Source organism: Juglans microcarpa x Juglans regia, chromosome 4D (assembly GCF_004785595.1).
Source record: "Juglans microcarpa x Juglans regia isolate MS1-56 chromosome 4D, Jm3101_v1.0, whole genome shotgun sequence".
Taxonomy (NCBI): domain Eukaryota; kingdom Viridiplantae; phylum Streptophyta; class Magnoliopsida; order Fagales; family Juglandaceae; genus Juglans; species Juglans microcarpa x Juglans regia.
The window spans coordinates 12,085,578-12,101,779 of record NC_054600.1 but is presented as its reverse complement, the minus strand read 5'-3'; the positions used below and the strand labels follow the sequence as shown (position 1 = coordinate 12,101,779).

General features: G+C 35.0%; 2 protein-coding genes across 2 annotated transcripts in view; one reads left to right on the top strand and one right to left on the bottom strand.

Annotated features, from left to right (window-relative positions):
* LOC121259710 (probable inactive ATP-dependent zinc metalloprotease FTSHI 5, chloroplastic) overlaps positions 1-2,320 on the top strand; it is a 34,782-nt gene extending 32,462 nt beyond the window's left edge. The window contains exons 18-19 of the mRNA XM_041161429.1: positions 987-1,067; positions 1,913-2,320. Of these exons, the coding sequence (XP_041017363.1) occupies positions 987-1,067; positions 1,913-1,978 (147 nt within the window). The 3' untranslated portion in view covers positions 1,979-2,320. The remainder of the gene's footprint in view (positions 1-986; positions 1,068-1,912) is intronic.
* Positions 2,321-2,626: 306 nt separating this feature from the next.
* Positions 2,627-6,638, bottom strand: LOC121261705 (leucine-rich repeat receptor-like protein kinase PXL1). The gene is made up of 2 exons (XM_041164196.1): positions 3,914-6,638; positions 2,627-3,290 (listed from the first exon to the last, which is right to left on the bottom strand). The coding sequence occupies exons 1-2, from the start codon at positions 6,558-6,560 to the stop codon at positions 2,881-2,883; spliced, it is 3,057 nt and encodes a 1,018-aa protein (XP_041020130.1). The 5' UTR covers positions 6,561-6,638; the 3' UTR covers positions 2,627-2,880.
* Between the last annotated feature and the right edge of the window lie 9,564 nt (positions 6,639-16,202).

The window sequence follows — 16,202 nt, the reverse complement described above, 5'->3', positions numbered from 1 at the left end:
TCAGAGTGATCCCAAAGAGCAAGACCATTAATGTGAAGTATCTTAAAGGTATTGTTCCTCTAATGTGAATTGGCTACCCAGTGGAAGAGCACAGTGCAATTATCCCCTTCTTTCGACCAAAGAGCCTGAGATTTTTGCCTCCACTAGATTTCCTCCATCAAAATCACCACCTCAAGAAAAGAAGCAATCTGACTTTTTTTTCCTCAAAAACGCCAAATGTACCCAATCTCCTCCCTACCCTCTAAGCCCTGCAACTCCTCAGGAAGGGACTTCTTCTGACTATCTACATTCCCAAAAGCTTCCACAATCCACGTCATCAGGTCATTATTCAATGTTTTTAGTTTACCTGCCAATATAAAGTTAGTGCCATGAATCTGATAAGAAGACCCTTGTGAATGCCGAGGTCATTTTAATTATATCTTAATTAAAAATTACCCAAAACAAAAATAGGAAAATAATGAACTAGCAAATAATAGCAAGCTACCTCAAACTCTTACCAGATAATGCAGATTTGGCCTTTCAGATTAATTCTTCTCAACCCGCTCGTAGTTACAGCATCAAAGTACATATAACTCTTGTACATAATGTCTTTAATTGAACTCAATCAGGTGGAATCTGAATTGTTCAATACATCTCAATTACAGTCATTTTTTTAACTTCAAAGTAATGTTATTGTACATATCTGAGTTCTCTCTCTCTCTCTCTCTCTCTCATACACACACACACACACACACCCGCGCGTGTGCATACATACACACTCACAAAAAAAAAAGAAAATGGATCATGATCTACCATGATAGAGGCAGGTTGGGTTTGTTTAGGTTGAGAAAATGGAATTCATGAATATCTTGAGGGTTCAAACATGCATGAGTTTATAAACTCCTAGTCCCCACCCCACCCCCTCTTTTTGAAATGTAATATTTTTGGTAATGACTGATGACATATAAATATCTTCAATATTATGATGTATACTCTGTACTAAGCAGGATTTGGAAAGAATAGTTGAAGAATATGGTGGGATTCAGGAGAAGGAACCATTTTTTCTTTCAAGTTCTTATAATAGAGAGGTATGCCTGCCAATAATTGATTCTTTGTCCATTTCATGCAATTTTTACTTACTAGGGTTTATTATTAGAATATTTAGTAATTTATGGTTAAAATGCATATTTATCCTAGTTGCTGATGCTTTAGGCGATGTTCTTGTTGGAGTGCTTTCATATTAGGTTAACAGCATCTGGAGTACTGTCTCCGATGTAGCTTCTAGATGTAAAAAAAGAACTAACTTGATTCAGGTTCTGTGTGGTCCTCTGCTCTACAGAAATTACACCAAGTCGAGTTTCTTTATATCTTAAATTATTCCATTAGTCTTGAACGTGATTTCAACATTTAATCACTTTAAAGTTATGAGATTATCTATTAATGAGAATAATCCATACTTTCAAACCAAAAGGATTTGAAAACCTTGAATGAAATTAAGGTAAATTGTGTTCTTTGATAAATGATGCCTGATAATTTGGGGGGAAAGACTGTCAGCTTTCCATAATTCCAAAATGGTTTTAGTTTCTTCAACACTTTGTAATTAACAATAACTATACGTCTCTGAATAAAAGGTGATAATTTTATCCCCTCTAAGCACTCTCTTTGATCATGAATCCTTACCCTAGTGATTGTATAAAATGATCCTGGGTCTTTGGAAAAAACCCAGAGACAACCAGCAATCTCGTTTCACGACTGTAGTTGATCTATTCTCCATTTAACAGTCGATGTGAATTGAAAATTATATCTACTTGATTTCTGATGATTAATGCATTAGGGTTTTTCATACAAGATGAGTATTTTCGTTTTATCCATGTCATGGACTGGGCTTCTGTCACTTTCTCACGTTTTTCCTTCTTTTTTTCTTTTGCCCCAGCCATTGTCTAGCGGCTTTCTTGATGGTGGGAATGCAACGGGTACTGCTCTTTTAAGATCAGCCTAGTCTCAGTTAAATATGCAGCTCTATAGGAGATACCGGCTGTAGATTTTAAGGTGAATCTTAGTTTTGGACGGACTATTTTGTGTTTCAGAATAGGTTTCCTAGTTATAATGTACATATTCATTCATTTTTAGCATAAGAGAGGTACAATGTAAAATAATTAGACAGAAAGTAGTTTTGGGTTTGGAAGAGGTAGCATTTTTCCTTCACTGCCATCGTATTTCGCCTTTGTGATGGGTTGCAAGCTTCCGCGTGCTCTTCTCAATTTCAATTTTGCTTGTTATGTTGTTCTTACTGGATTTGTAATGTAGGGTGGTGTTAATGGAGTTAAACAAATTAAAAGCCTATCTTCGTTTTATGATGATGTTTATGAGTATCTATGTATATATGCACTTGTGTATTGATTGGTAACAAACACCATCATCCAATGGTCTACACTATTCTGTTTATGGATTCAGTACTATAATTTGTCTACTACATGAGAATTATATTCTTAGTTACCTTGAAAAAATACTAATCTAGGCGGTGAAATAACCCTATCGGCACTGAAAACAGGAATATGACTAGTTTTATACAATCTTTGTAGGTTTGGTTGGCTCTTTTAGTTTGGCCGTGAGATAAGATGTCTGCGATTAACTGGATTTTGGATCGACATGCCAGGCATACTCTGCTTGTAGGCCCTTGAAATAGAGATATTGTAGTGGCAATATCAAGCAGTTGATATCATAAATGAAATCAAAATAGAAAATTAAGCATTCGAGATAAAATTGTTTGAATGGTCATTATTCTTCTTGATAGGTGCAAATGACTGCTTGAAATCTAAAAATCCCAACAAAATAAAAATAATAAAAATATTTCAGAGAATATTTACTCAGAAAAGCAGCCAACTGCGGAGATTATTGTTCCTACATAAGACCTATTACAGGCGAGGTGCTAAAGATTGGCTTCTCTTTTCTACTATTGTGTACCCCATTTTGACAAAGGCTCTTCCTTCTCGGCTTTGCCTCTCCAAGCATCGTTACAATGTCCCTCATAGACGGTCTGTCCTTGGGGAGCTTTGCAGTACAGAGAAGTGCTATTCGAAGGACGAGGAGCATCTCTTCTTGGACATGTTTGCATTCACCAGCTATGTTGGGATCCAGTGTTTCTTCTAAGCTTCTGCTGTTTCCAATCTTCCTGCGAACCCATTGGACAATATCGATCGGTTCTCCAAATGCTGGATCTAAAGGCATTTTCCCAGTCAGAAGCTCCAAAAGTATGACACCAAAACTGTATATGTCTGTCTTCTCGTTGACCTTCAGAGTATATCCGTATTCTGTCATTTAAGAGGAAAGGGAAATATTGTGCAAACTTTGTTTGCATATTAGATTTTCAAGTACTCGTCAAAGAAATAAAAACACAGAATTTTGGAATTGGTTGACATCAAACTTTAGTTGATCTACTCATTCCTATCTTCCAACTATAACCTGTTTAGCAAAACAATTGTTAGTACAATCAAATAGATCATTGATGTATTTGATTGTACTAACAGTCCATCCGATACATGTCTTGAAAAAAGACTATTATGTTATTGTTTTTCCTAACTGATGATTTTGAAAAAAGGGACTAAGGATCTCTCAAAAAAATATCTCAAGATAATAAATTGTAGTGAACCCACAGCTTATACCGCCTCCAATGGTGGCTTGCTTAAAAACTATCTTTTAAGATGGTGGCCTCTTTGCAGGACATGGGTGGGGAGCAGGAAATTGATCTCAAAATCCGTTTTAATTTTTTTTTCCATCACTTTTGCACTATGGTTATTGTAATAGGGTGTTTGTTGAGGAACTCCACCTCTTCCTCATGTATCCATCTTTTCATTTTCTAATGAAATTTGCTTGCAGAGAAAATAAAAAAATAAAAAAGTGATCATTGATGTAAGAAGCATAGTAGGTAACTAACCAGGTGCAATATACCCATAAGATCCAGCCACCCCAGAAACAGTCTCGTTCTTATGAACCATCATCCTCGCCAACCCAAAATCCGCTATCCTTGCCTCGAGATTGGCATCAAGGAGTATGTTGTTGCACTTGATATCCCGGTGGATTACTGGCGGGCGGCAGTCGTGATGGAGGTAATTCAGCCCTTGTGCAACCCCGACTGCTATGTTGTATCGGGTAACCCAATCCACCAACAACTTTGTAGCTTCTTTACTGTGGAGTGCCGTCCCCAAATTCCCATTTGGCACGTACTCATATACCATCATAATGTCAGTTTCATTGTGAAGATACCCTAAAAGCCTTACAATGTTCCTATGTCGAAGCCTCCCTAGAAGATTCACCTCTCCCAAAAGATCGTCGCTGTTTTCGATGTCCGACCCTGACCTCCATAGCTTCTTGACAGCAACAACTGCATGTGGCCGATGAGTTTCAGCCTTGTACACTACACCAGTTCCGCCAACGCCGATTAGGTTTGATTCTTTAATGCAAGCTAGTATGTCGCTGCTGGTGAAACTGACCTTCTGGAATGCAACTAGCCTCCAAGGCCATTGTTCATTGCTCTTCATGAATAAATCATCAAAGAAGCTGTTATATAAGTACCATCTTCTAAATAGCCATCTTCCAGTGAACAAAGCTATTCCAAGAGACAGAATTATTGAAATCCCTACAATAAATCCCACTAGGATGTGTTTTACATGCATGTTTCTTGGCCCTGGTGGTGCAGCAAAAGTTCGAGAACATGGTGGAAGTACTCCACCACAGAGACCCGCATTGCCCATTAGATCGTTAGGATTGATCGTCATCAACATACCATTTGAGGGGACTGGACCCTCGAGCTTGTTGAATGAGAGGTTGACCATTTCCAGGGCGGGTGAGCTTCCAAAATTTTCGGGTATCCGACCAACAAGAGAATTGTTGGACAGATCAAGAATAGCTAGTGATGGCATGGTTGCAAGTGCTTTGGGAATTCCTTCTGTAAACTGGTTGCTTCGAAGATTTAGATTCACTAGCTTTAGACACGAATCAATTCCTTCTGGAATTTTTCCTGAGAAATGGTTGCTTGAAAGATCGAGCATGGAAAGTGATGGGCAGTCTTGGAATTGGTCTGGGATAGGACCCTCCAGATTGTTGCTGGAAGCGATGAAGATTTGTAGATTAGGAATAGAGAGAATGGTGAAAGGAAGATATGATTCAAAGTGGTTCGAGGAGATATCAATGAAAGAAAGCGATACAGAGGAGGCAATATCTTCTGGGATTTGGCCACTGAGATTGTTGTTTGCCAATTCCAGCCTTTGAAGCATTGGAAGATCTCCCAAACCAAAAGGAATGGTCCCGGAAATGTCATTATTTTGCATTCGGACACGTACTAGTGACTTACATTTTGCAATACCAATTGGGATGGGGCCGGAAAAGGAGTTGTTGAAAAGGATGAGTTTTGTGAGATAGCCTGAATTACACAAACCTTGTGGAATCTCACCCGACAATGAATTTGATGACACGTCTAACCATTGCATGGGGGAGCTTTGTCCAAGATTTGTTGGCAAAGGACCTGTCAAAGAGTTCTGCCATAGCTCAAGTACCTCTAATTTAGTCAACTCGCCAAGCTTGCTTGGAATATGACCAGACAGGTGATTGCACATTAGATTCAAGAGCTGCAAGTTCTTCAATTCTGCTAGCTCAGCTGGAATCTGTCCTGAGATCTGATTATCAGAAAGATCTAGAAAAACTAGCGATGTAATGTTACCAATTTCTGGTGGAATCTTTCCTGCAAAGTTGTTTTTGTACAAATATATCGTGGTAAGTTGTTTTAGCGTACCCAATTCAGGTGGAATCTGGCCACTGAGACTTCCGACAGCCAAGTCAAGATACTGAAGATTTGTGAGGTTGCCCAACTCCACCGGGATTTCACCTTTAAATTCGTTGTATCCAAGAATTATTGTCTCTAAGGAAGAAAGTTGCCCGAGTTCTCGTGGAATCTTTCCTGTGAAATTATTGCCGGAAAGGCCGAGGAACTTCAGTTTCTGCAAATTCTTGAAAGATGAAGGGATTGATCCTTCAAAGAAGCTCCCTCTAAAATCAAGGATCTCAAGTAATGTGGCATTTCCAAGATCCTCTGGAAGAAAACCTGAGAAATTATTGCTTGATGCATTAACTGAAGTCAGTCCTGAGGCCATTCCAAGACCCGTGGGGAAGCTGCCAATGAAGGAATTCTGACTTACATCAATGCTCTTCAGTGAAGTAAGATTGGATAGTGATTTAGGCAAAGATGATGCAAACCCATTACAGCAAATGTTGAAAGAAGAAAGACTATGCAGACCTTGAATGGAGTCTGAAACACTGCCGCTGAGATTCATGTTGGAGAGATCAAGCTTCTCCACAAGGCCTTTGAAGTTGCACATGACCCCAGTCCAGTTACAATGCAGTACCGAACCTTTCTCAAGCGTTCTGTTTGGCATTCGCCAATCCTTCAGGCTATCTAAAGGATCGATAAGAACAGCTTTTATTGATATTAAGGTTGACAATTCATCATTTGGCGTGGTTTGAGCTCCCTCAGCAAGAACAAGAGAGAGCCCAATGTAACAGCAGAAGAACAGTAATTGGGTTTGCATTTTGCTGCTCTTTTTGTTTCGTTCCTCTCAGTTGTATGGCATTGTTTTTTCCTTCTGTGGAACAAAGGAGTAAGAATGTCGTAGTGAGAGAGAGAGAGAGAGAGAGAGTTAGCTTGTGATAATTAATAGCAAATGGAGATGATATTATCATGTATTCGTGGGTTCTTGGGATCTGCACCAGCTAATGATCTGCATCTAATGACTGTCAAGCTTTGGACTTATTGGAAATCTCCTAGACATTAAAACATGGAGGGAATGTGTTTACAGTTCCACTACTGATCATTGTACTTGTGTTCTTATAATTTTATCATGGTCAACCCAAGTGGGGTGATTAACAAATGAAAATGCTATTTTCTTTGTTGTTTATTTTGATTTCTTAATTTTGAAGGGAAAATGAACTTGCCTCCCTGCATTTACCTTCATTTTTTTTTATTAGAAACTCATTATCAAGAATGAATTGGGTAACTTCCCCACCTTACTTTTATTTGAAAAGGTACTGTAACTACTACATGGACTGCAATGCCATGCTTCATCCTTTCATTTTACTTGCCTCACACACTATTCTCTTTTACTCATAGTACAATGAACCATATAGTCCACCTTAAAAGAGATCTTTCTAATCCTTTTCTTCAGCATCTGGGTCTCTAATTAGGCTCTCTTTCTTGATGCATAATCCTTGTGGTTAATGCATAAGCATCATTAGGTGCAGTCTGTTAACGTCGTGTTTCGCACACTTTTAGGCCAAGTTTCGATAACTCAGGTCTTTCGAAATGGGCCTGCAAAAGATATAAACAGCTAGGAAAGGGCGACTTTGGGGCTGGGGAGTCTCCGATGACAAAGTTAGTAAATATTCTTGGAAGTTAGTAAATAAGTGATGGAGTCTAGGAATCAGAGGGAGTTTTCTCGTACCTGAGACTTGCTATTTATACCATAAGTCTGGGGAACAGATCGGGTCTGCCCCCATGGAGTCTGCATCTTTCATACTATTTCCTGTGTCAAAGTCTTTTAATGCGACGTGACTCTGTGACAATATCATTAATGTGACATGTAGCTCGGATAGTGGTGCCATTAATGCGGCGTGATTTTTCGATTTCTTTCTCCCAGACAGTATTCTTGGTGGTCCGTCAATATCCTTCCTGTTAGAAGATCGAGAGTTCCCAGCACATTATGCCCACTACGCGAACGAGCACTCGTGAACTAGACACTACTCAAGGGGCCTCCAGATCGACGAGTTTCATCCCCTACAACGCACTCCCTCCTGCAGATTGCGTCCAGAGGACCCTACCCATGAACCGGATCGGAGACTTTGTTCGTTCAGAATTGGGCCTTTGGTCTTAATCTTACACCGTCATTACTGCTTAATACATAGGAAAAAAAGAAAAGAAAGAATTATAGGATGCGGATAATGAGAAAATACGTGTTAACCAATTGCCATTGTTGCTCAAGGAAATTAATCCTTATAATGGAGGTAACTCAGTTTTTAGTTCATGTTTAAGCTTTTATTAAGATAAATGTTACCCCGAACCACCAAATAATGAATTGGACAGAAGAGAATATCATCACGTTGCAAGGTCGAGAAAGTTTGTAGAAAACTTCAGACAACTTAGAACTTTCTCCACGAAATAGAGAAACAGAAAATGGGTCCCATTGAGGGAAATGTTTTCAGACAATCATTGTCTGTGCCCACCAGACACCATTCTTTCCCATAAACAATGTCAGCCCATTTCCTAAGGCCTCCACATGCACACCTCTGGCTCATGCAATTATTTAAACTTGAAAAAAAAAAAATACAAGAATCCTATACAACTAATATTTAAAAGCTTCTGCAATTAAAGGCTAATAATTCAAACCATTTTAACATGGTGGGGGAGCTGGAAGGCATGTGGAAGAGCTAGTTTCTTGGGAAAAAGGACTCAAATCCCACATTATTGATCACATTACCTTTTACATTCACACATATTATATAATATATACATATATGTTGCTATATTTTTGTAGCCATTTGAGAATCCAAGAGGAGTTAGAAGATTAGGTGCCCCACATGGGTCTATATATATATATATATGCTTGATGCCACAACAACCACTAATGATTTCATCATTAGAGAGGGATGGATGACTCAAATGGTGGGCGGCATATGGATTCAATGGTGGTTTGCCTCGGCCTCTGGCAGTATCTTCAAATGTCAATTTTTTAATTACTATAAGCACTTGAAAAAGGATAGAAAAGGACAATAATAGATGCCTCAAATACGTATTTTCCTTGTCATGGGAATTTTAACCGACTGAGCAATTATATATCTACATATCATGCCATTGTCTTTGGGCACAACTATATGAATTCTTTCGATTGAAGACTGCAGTTTATCAGGTGAAGTTTTCACGCACTCTTCTGTTGATTATTTATTGTTTTATTGTGGTTGTGTAGTCACAATGATAACTAAGACTTTATGGCGCTGGACAGAATAGAGATTATTCTCGCAACTAACTAAACAACAGAAATTAAGGATTGAGATTCAAATAGAGAGAAAACTCTGAAATAAACTTAGAGATTAGATTTTACTGATCATAAGAGTGCAAAAGTCCCTTATGAAGCCCACAAATGTGGAATAGAATAAATATCTCGCCAAAATCTAGCCCCAAATTAGGCATAAAAATCATCTCTCAAAACAGAAATCGAAATATCAACATGAAAAGAAAAAAAATAACTTGAGACGACGATTGGGGGGGGGGGGGGGGGGACTATTTTGAGGCCGAGACAGGGACAGGGACCACCGAGCGTAGTGTAGTGACCACGATGTGCGCGCTGAAAAGAACTTTCTATATATAGCCATTATGAATAAAAGTCAGTATGTAAAGTAAAAAAGATGAAGTTTGGTAATGTATTTTAAAGAATAAAATAAAGGAACTATTGTGAATACTCTAACTATGATTCAATATACATGTATATATGAATTGTATATAGATACTTCCAAAAATCTAAAGTTAGTTTGTTAAAATTTTAGTTAAATCAATAAGATATAATATTTATGTCAAAATTAAGAAATTTATGAACCATCGAACTCGTTCGAAAATAAAGCTCAACTCATATTCCTACAAAATTGAAACAAATAAATCTTGACTACTGAACTTACCACTCACTTAAACTCAACTCATTTACATTCCTAATTATTAGAGTTTGTAGTCGCAATATATCATACAAGTTTTGTATTGTAGAATTGAAGTACTCTTTGAAGGAGACTTTTGGCCACCCATTGATCGTCACTTTGCGAAATTGTATTAGGTAACTTAGAGCATTGGCAACGGTCTAACCAAGCCAAAACTAAAATTTGCCTAAAACTATATGATTTGCCTTTTGTCTTTGTCATTCAAGATATAATTCTATATTGAATTATTCATCTATTAACCAAAATAATAATAAAATATTATTTTTTAATAGTAGTATTTTTTATAAATTTATTTTTTCAAATTTTATAATTATGCTAACTATATGTCAAATTAAAAGTTGGACATATATATATATGTATGTATGTATATCAAATAACAAACACAAGAAAACTTAAAATCCGACCTCAAGTAATCAAAAAGTAAAAAGTTGCTTACAGATACTAAATGTAAGACAATGGAGAATATCAAACTCTTGGGTTTACATTGAAAATTAGACCACTTTTCTAGATTATTTTTCAATAAAATATGCTTTAGATTGGTGAATAGTAACTCTCCAATTATGACTTTTGCAATAGATTTACTGTAACTCATAGTCTTATTTAAAGGTATTTAGCTAGTTCAATGCAGCTGATTTAATAAAAAATGAGGTCTGAGCTATAATATATGGTATAATATATTATAGCTCTGAGCTCTGAGCTATAATAAAAAAATGAGCTTTGGCTAGTCTAATGCCAGTGCTCTAAGCTATAATATATGGTATTTTATATCCATTTAAAGCAGTTTATAAAACATACTCTAATATGTTTGTCTCTCTGAAATTTTGGATCCTAAATTCCCAATAAAAAAAATCGGAATTATTATATATAATTTAAGAAAATAAATAATTAAGAGAATGAGGATCAACAATAAAATGCTCAATAATAAATGTAAGGGTTACATACTAAAAGAATCTTTGTAGTTTGCTTCTAATGGAAATATATTTCATTATAGAATTTTCATCTCATCTCATCCCATCTCCTTCCCAAACATAATTGAAATACAAAATTTTCAAACTAATCATTACAAATTTATAACTTTTCCAAACTTTCAAACAAAAATAAAAAATAATTCAAAATTTTGAAATCCTCAAACAAAAATAATATTATAAAACTATATTATAACAATATTTTATTCGACTATATTATATTTTATAGTTTTATTCAACTATATTATATTTTAATTTTATAATATTTTTTTTCAACTTTTTTTCTTTCCTTTTCCAAATCTAAAAAAATATTCAATTCAAACTATCTCATTACTATTTATAAACTATTTTATTACTATTCACAAAATTTACATCTCACCCCACTCTCCAAACGAGCCATAAAGTTTCTAAGTTTTAACTTTGAAGTTTTTACTTTCAACCTTAGCCAAATTAATCCTTTTGTCACTATTCTGTTAATTAACTGTTAAAAGTGGCACGCCAATATTAATAAAAGTTAAAATACAAAAATAAAAAACAAAAAAGAAGCCTTTTTAAAATTAAACAAAAACCTTCTAAAAAATCATTTTCAATTTAAAATGAATAGCTATGTTTTTCTTATGAGTTGTATTTTTGTTTAAAGAAAGTCAAGGTTGAAGTGCTTTTAGAATAGGTTTTTTTTTTTTTTTTTTTTTTTTTTTTTTTTTTTTTTTTTTTTTTTTTAATAATTTGTAACTCGGATTAAATACTAGAAATTGGTTTACATATTTTTTAGAATTTCAAATTAATAATAAAAAATATAATCATTCTAGTGTGCAAACCATGGATAACTTTTGCAAAACTAAGCCCATTTTTTATTGATTCTTATACAATAAATACAATTAATTAAAGATTTGGGTTCATGATAAGTTTGTATCAATGTGCTGTATATGTGTCTGTTTTTGTCTATGTATGTATATGTATGTGTGTCTCTGTATGTATTTATCTCTAGGGACGCAAATCTATCCTACAATAAAAGAGGCTATAGCCTCATGAACAGTAGATCTTCTTTGAGTTCATATTGCACAATTACGTTTTTGCCCTCATTTGCACAATTACAATGTTTGTCTCTAATTCTTCATTGAAATTTGTATTATTCTAATATTAATTAGATGATAATAATAATAATAATAATAATAATAAAACTTACAAATAATCTACACTGAAGATTTTGGTTTATTGAACTTTTGTGGAACAAATTAACAATTTAGGAATTTTTTATATTTCTTAGATTTAAAATTAATTTTATTTTTCGTATATAATATTATTTAAAAAAATAACAATTATCTTCATATTATTTTTCATAGTAATTCATAAAAAGAAATCATAGTAATTAGAAAAATAATATTTTCATTTTACAAAATGTAATTATTATTTTTAGGTTCCAATTTATGCATTAGTTTATCATGAACGTGGAGCTCGTTTTGGTTCCGACGAAAATTACATTTCGGGTGGAATTGCAAGAGTTTGCTGAAATTGACTATAAAACCGATTGAGTAACACCCGTTCCTCTAGAGTTGTAAAAGCTAGAGCAAATAAATGCTATTAACTTTAAAATTAATTTGTAACGTATGTATCATATATGTATAAAAGATTTAATCATAAAATCAAAGCAGTGTATTAAAAGAAAACATCTCAAAAATAGTTCCTTATAGCACTTACATTTGAAAACAATCTAAAATTCATGTGCTACAATCACACAGTAACGACAAATAAAGAAAAAAATATCTCAAACTCCGCAAGCCTCAATATCATGGCCCTGAGCAGTATCTTATTCTGCATGCATGCAGCATCTCATAATAATCATCACTTAGGATACGCACACATAAAAATAAAAACGAGTCGAATACTCAGTAAAAATTACGTCATATAGTAAACATAATATAACAATCTATGTTTTCAGTCTAACATGCACCAACAGTCTTAGTCAACATGATCATCATCATATCATATAAAACATTAAATCTCAAAGAAACATACATTCCTTATAAAGTTCATGTTCTTAATGCCATTACACATGACTGTTGACTAGTTTGTTTTACCTTGGAGCCTATATTGATATTTAAGCAGCTATTTTTTATATTAATATTTTCAGAATCAACCCATTAAGCTAAAAGATCTAATTTTTTTGGGGTGAAGAAATTAACTTGGGAGAGAGAAAATACATATATAGTACATATATAGGAATTACCTTAAAAATTTTGGGAGGACCATGCATGCATGCATGGCCCCTAACGTCGTAGCTATAAAGTGGGCTCGCATACACGACCAGCTAGCTGCGGGATATTCATGTTTGCAGTAGTTTTCGTAGCTTTGTATGTTATTTTCTTATTTAATTTACTTGTCGTCAAGAAGTTTTTGTACGTAGCTTCTGTACATGACTTCTGCAACCCCCATCAACAAAATCTTATCCATCCAAAATAACAATTCTTGCTATGACTATGGACTCTAGGACTGTAATCGAACCGAGCCGAGCCGGTCTTTGCTTGGCTCGACTCAAAATACTAGCTGGAGCTCGAGTTCGATATTTTTTTTATTCTTTGTTCGAGTTCGACTCGATAAGCTAGACTCTCAACTCAAGTTTGAGTCGGGCCGAGCTCGAGTTCGAACTTGAAATGTTTATTTTTTTATTTTTTGAATAAGATTTAATAATTAGTAAAATAAAAAAATTGAAAATCTAATATTAAATTTATACAACTAACAAGTAGAACCTGATCTATTGAATTATAAAATTTTAAAAAAGTCTATAAATAATTAATATCTAACTAATTGATATTTATTCAAAATAACAATATATTATATGTCTACATCTATTATTAATATTTAATATATACACTTAATATGATAGTATATATCTATTTCATATATGGTTCTCACATACTAGTATATGAAATTATTAAATTTTATCGACTAATTATTGTACAAATTATAAAATATACTTATGAAGTATATTCACTATATAGACACAAGTAATTAGATTACATATTATATATTTAATTAAAAAAGTGGTATGGTTATATTATTAGTTACTACATATATATGTGTGTGTGTGTGTATACATAGGTGTATGTATATATTTATCAATATATGAATGAGTTTTAATGGAGTTGAGCTAACGAGTCGACTCAAGCATAAACGAGCGAGCTTTAATGAGCCTTAGTCGAGTCGAGTCGAGTTTTGTTGGGTATGTGTCATTTACAATTCGAGCAGGTATTTGCTTTCACGAACGAGCTTTTTTTTTCATGAGTCGAGTTCGATTTGAGTTTAACCGAGCGAACTATCGAACAGACTGGTTCACTTCCAGCTCTAATGGACTCATTTTAATATGTTAATGCAACTCCGAACATCAAATAACAATAAAAGTGGTGGCCTGCGGAGTAGATTGATCTTATCAAAGTCATACTCAGTTTGGAATCTCAGTCATTTCCTCAGAAAACCAGTTACCGATAACATAGATCATTAAGAGAACCTTACAAGCTAGGTCGTCTCTCCTAGATTCTTAGAGAACAAGGGACAAAAAGAACAACATGAGCTAGCAAATATTCTACAAATATCAAAAGAAAACAAATATAGAAGATACACTACAAGAAATTTGACTTTTATGGACGAAGTTTGTTAGGGACTAAAAGTCATTTTTGGAGACGTTTCATCTCCAAAAATGCCTGAGCTACGAAATTCGTTCGAACAGAAAACTATCAATTCGAAGAAGATATTTTGTGACGAACAAATTCGTCTAAAAAAAAAACCGTTTGAACTGAATAAAATAGATTCAAACATGGAATTAATGTCCGTTCGAACAGTATATAATTTGTTCCAATAATAATATTGGTTGGAAAATTAATTTATTTTTCCTGGGGAAAGTTAATAACCGTTTGAACTTAAATTTATTTGTTCGAACGAACATTTTTTCAATTAATTTTTTTTATTAGTATGGATTTGTGCATATATTTTTTCCATTAATTTGTTATCATTTTCAAAATATAAAAATGTGTATATATTATATATTATGATTTGCAGTGAGTTAAAATATTTATAAATTCATAAATTAATTTTATGTAATTAACTTTAAAACTTTATAATGATTTCTTTTATGTTAAATTTATATAAATATAACCTTAAAGATAGTATCATTTTTTATATTATCATGAACAGCAAGAAAAATGAAAAAAATAAACAAAGTAGTAAACACGAAAAATAAAAACCATACATTCATTACATCTCAAATATATAATGTTCAATAAAAACCATACATTCATTACATCTCAAATATATAATATTCAATACAACATTAAAAAGAAAAATAATAACTAAAACGATCATTGGGTCCTTAGTATATCAACATCCTCTTGCAACATTTTAATAGATCCTTCCAGATCCCTAAGCTTCTCCATGATGGCCTCAACGAACTCCACAAACAGAGCTCATACCTGATCCAAAGTAGCCACATGCGGCTGTCTCTCAACAGCAACAGCACTACTAGAATCTGGATCTATGGGAGGATCACTAGGTTGTTCTGGTACAGCCTTCCGCAAGTGCCCATTGCTCTTGCTGAATATGATCTTGTTAAGAGGCCCCATCTGTGGCGACCTCCGCTTAGTAGCCGACACTGTAACCCTCGATCAGAGTAGGAAATTAGATATCAATAGTGCAAATGGTAGACTACCTCCACTGAAAAATCGTGACTCCGATCGAATGCGGAGGAATAAATACAATGCTAGATCAATGAGATCCTCCCGTGCTCTCCGCAACAAAAATCTGGCTCAATTGGTCCCGAAATCAGTCTTATTTTTTCGGATCGATGTTATAGCCAACAATCAAATTAAGCATTCTAAAAAATGTATACAATCGGCCTGTCGGATCACTTTGCTCCCATCATATGGAGGAGCCAATGGGTCTTGCACTAGCTGACGCACCTGATCGTCTGTGAGACCATCATCAGGTAGATCCTCATCCTCACTATCATCTGAACTAGCATCCGAATTTACATTTGAGGCTAGCATGGAGGATGCGGCCGGTGTGTCGGAATCAGATGGTGTAGCCACTGGTCCCCGTGTAGCCGCTGCAGGATATGCGTTAGCCACGCGCGGGATGTCAAGGAACTCAGCAATAATGCGGGGAGAGAAATTAATACTCACTCCCCGGATCGATAGGGTGTAGAACAGAGTATCAACACTAAGTTCTCCCATTGCACGGTAGAACTCACCGACCATCTCTAGATATGCAATCCTCCGCTGCTCACAAATCGGTATTCATTTCCGCTCGGTGAAGATGGACTGTATGCTCCGTCCCTCCCATGAAAGATCGGACAAGTCAGACAAAATGACTGGACGCTCGACAAGTATCGGCCTCGTCTCTTGAGCATGAGCTACTCCACTACTTTGGCTGGGCTGATCTCTTGCACGTTTTCTTCCGCTGGATGCCATTGATATACAATTTAACTATAATGAATGTAATAATATAATTAACCATAATATT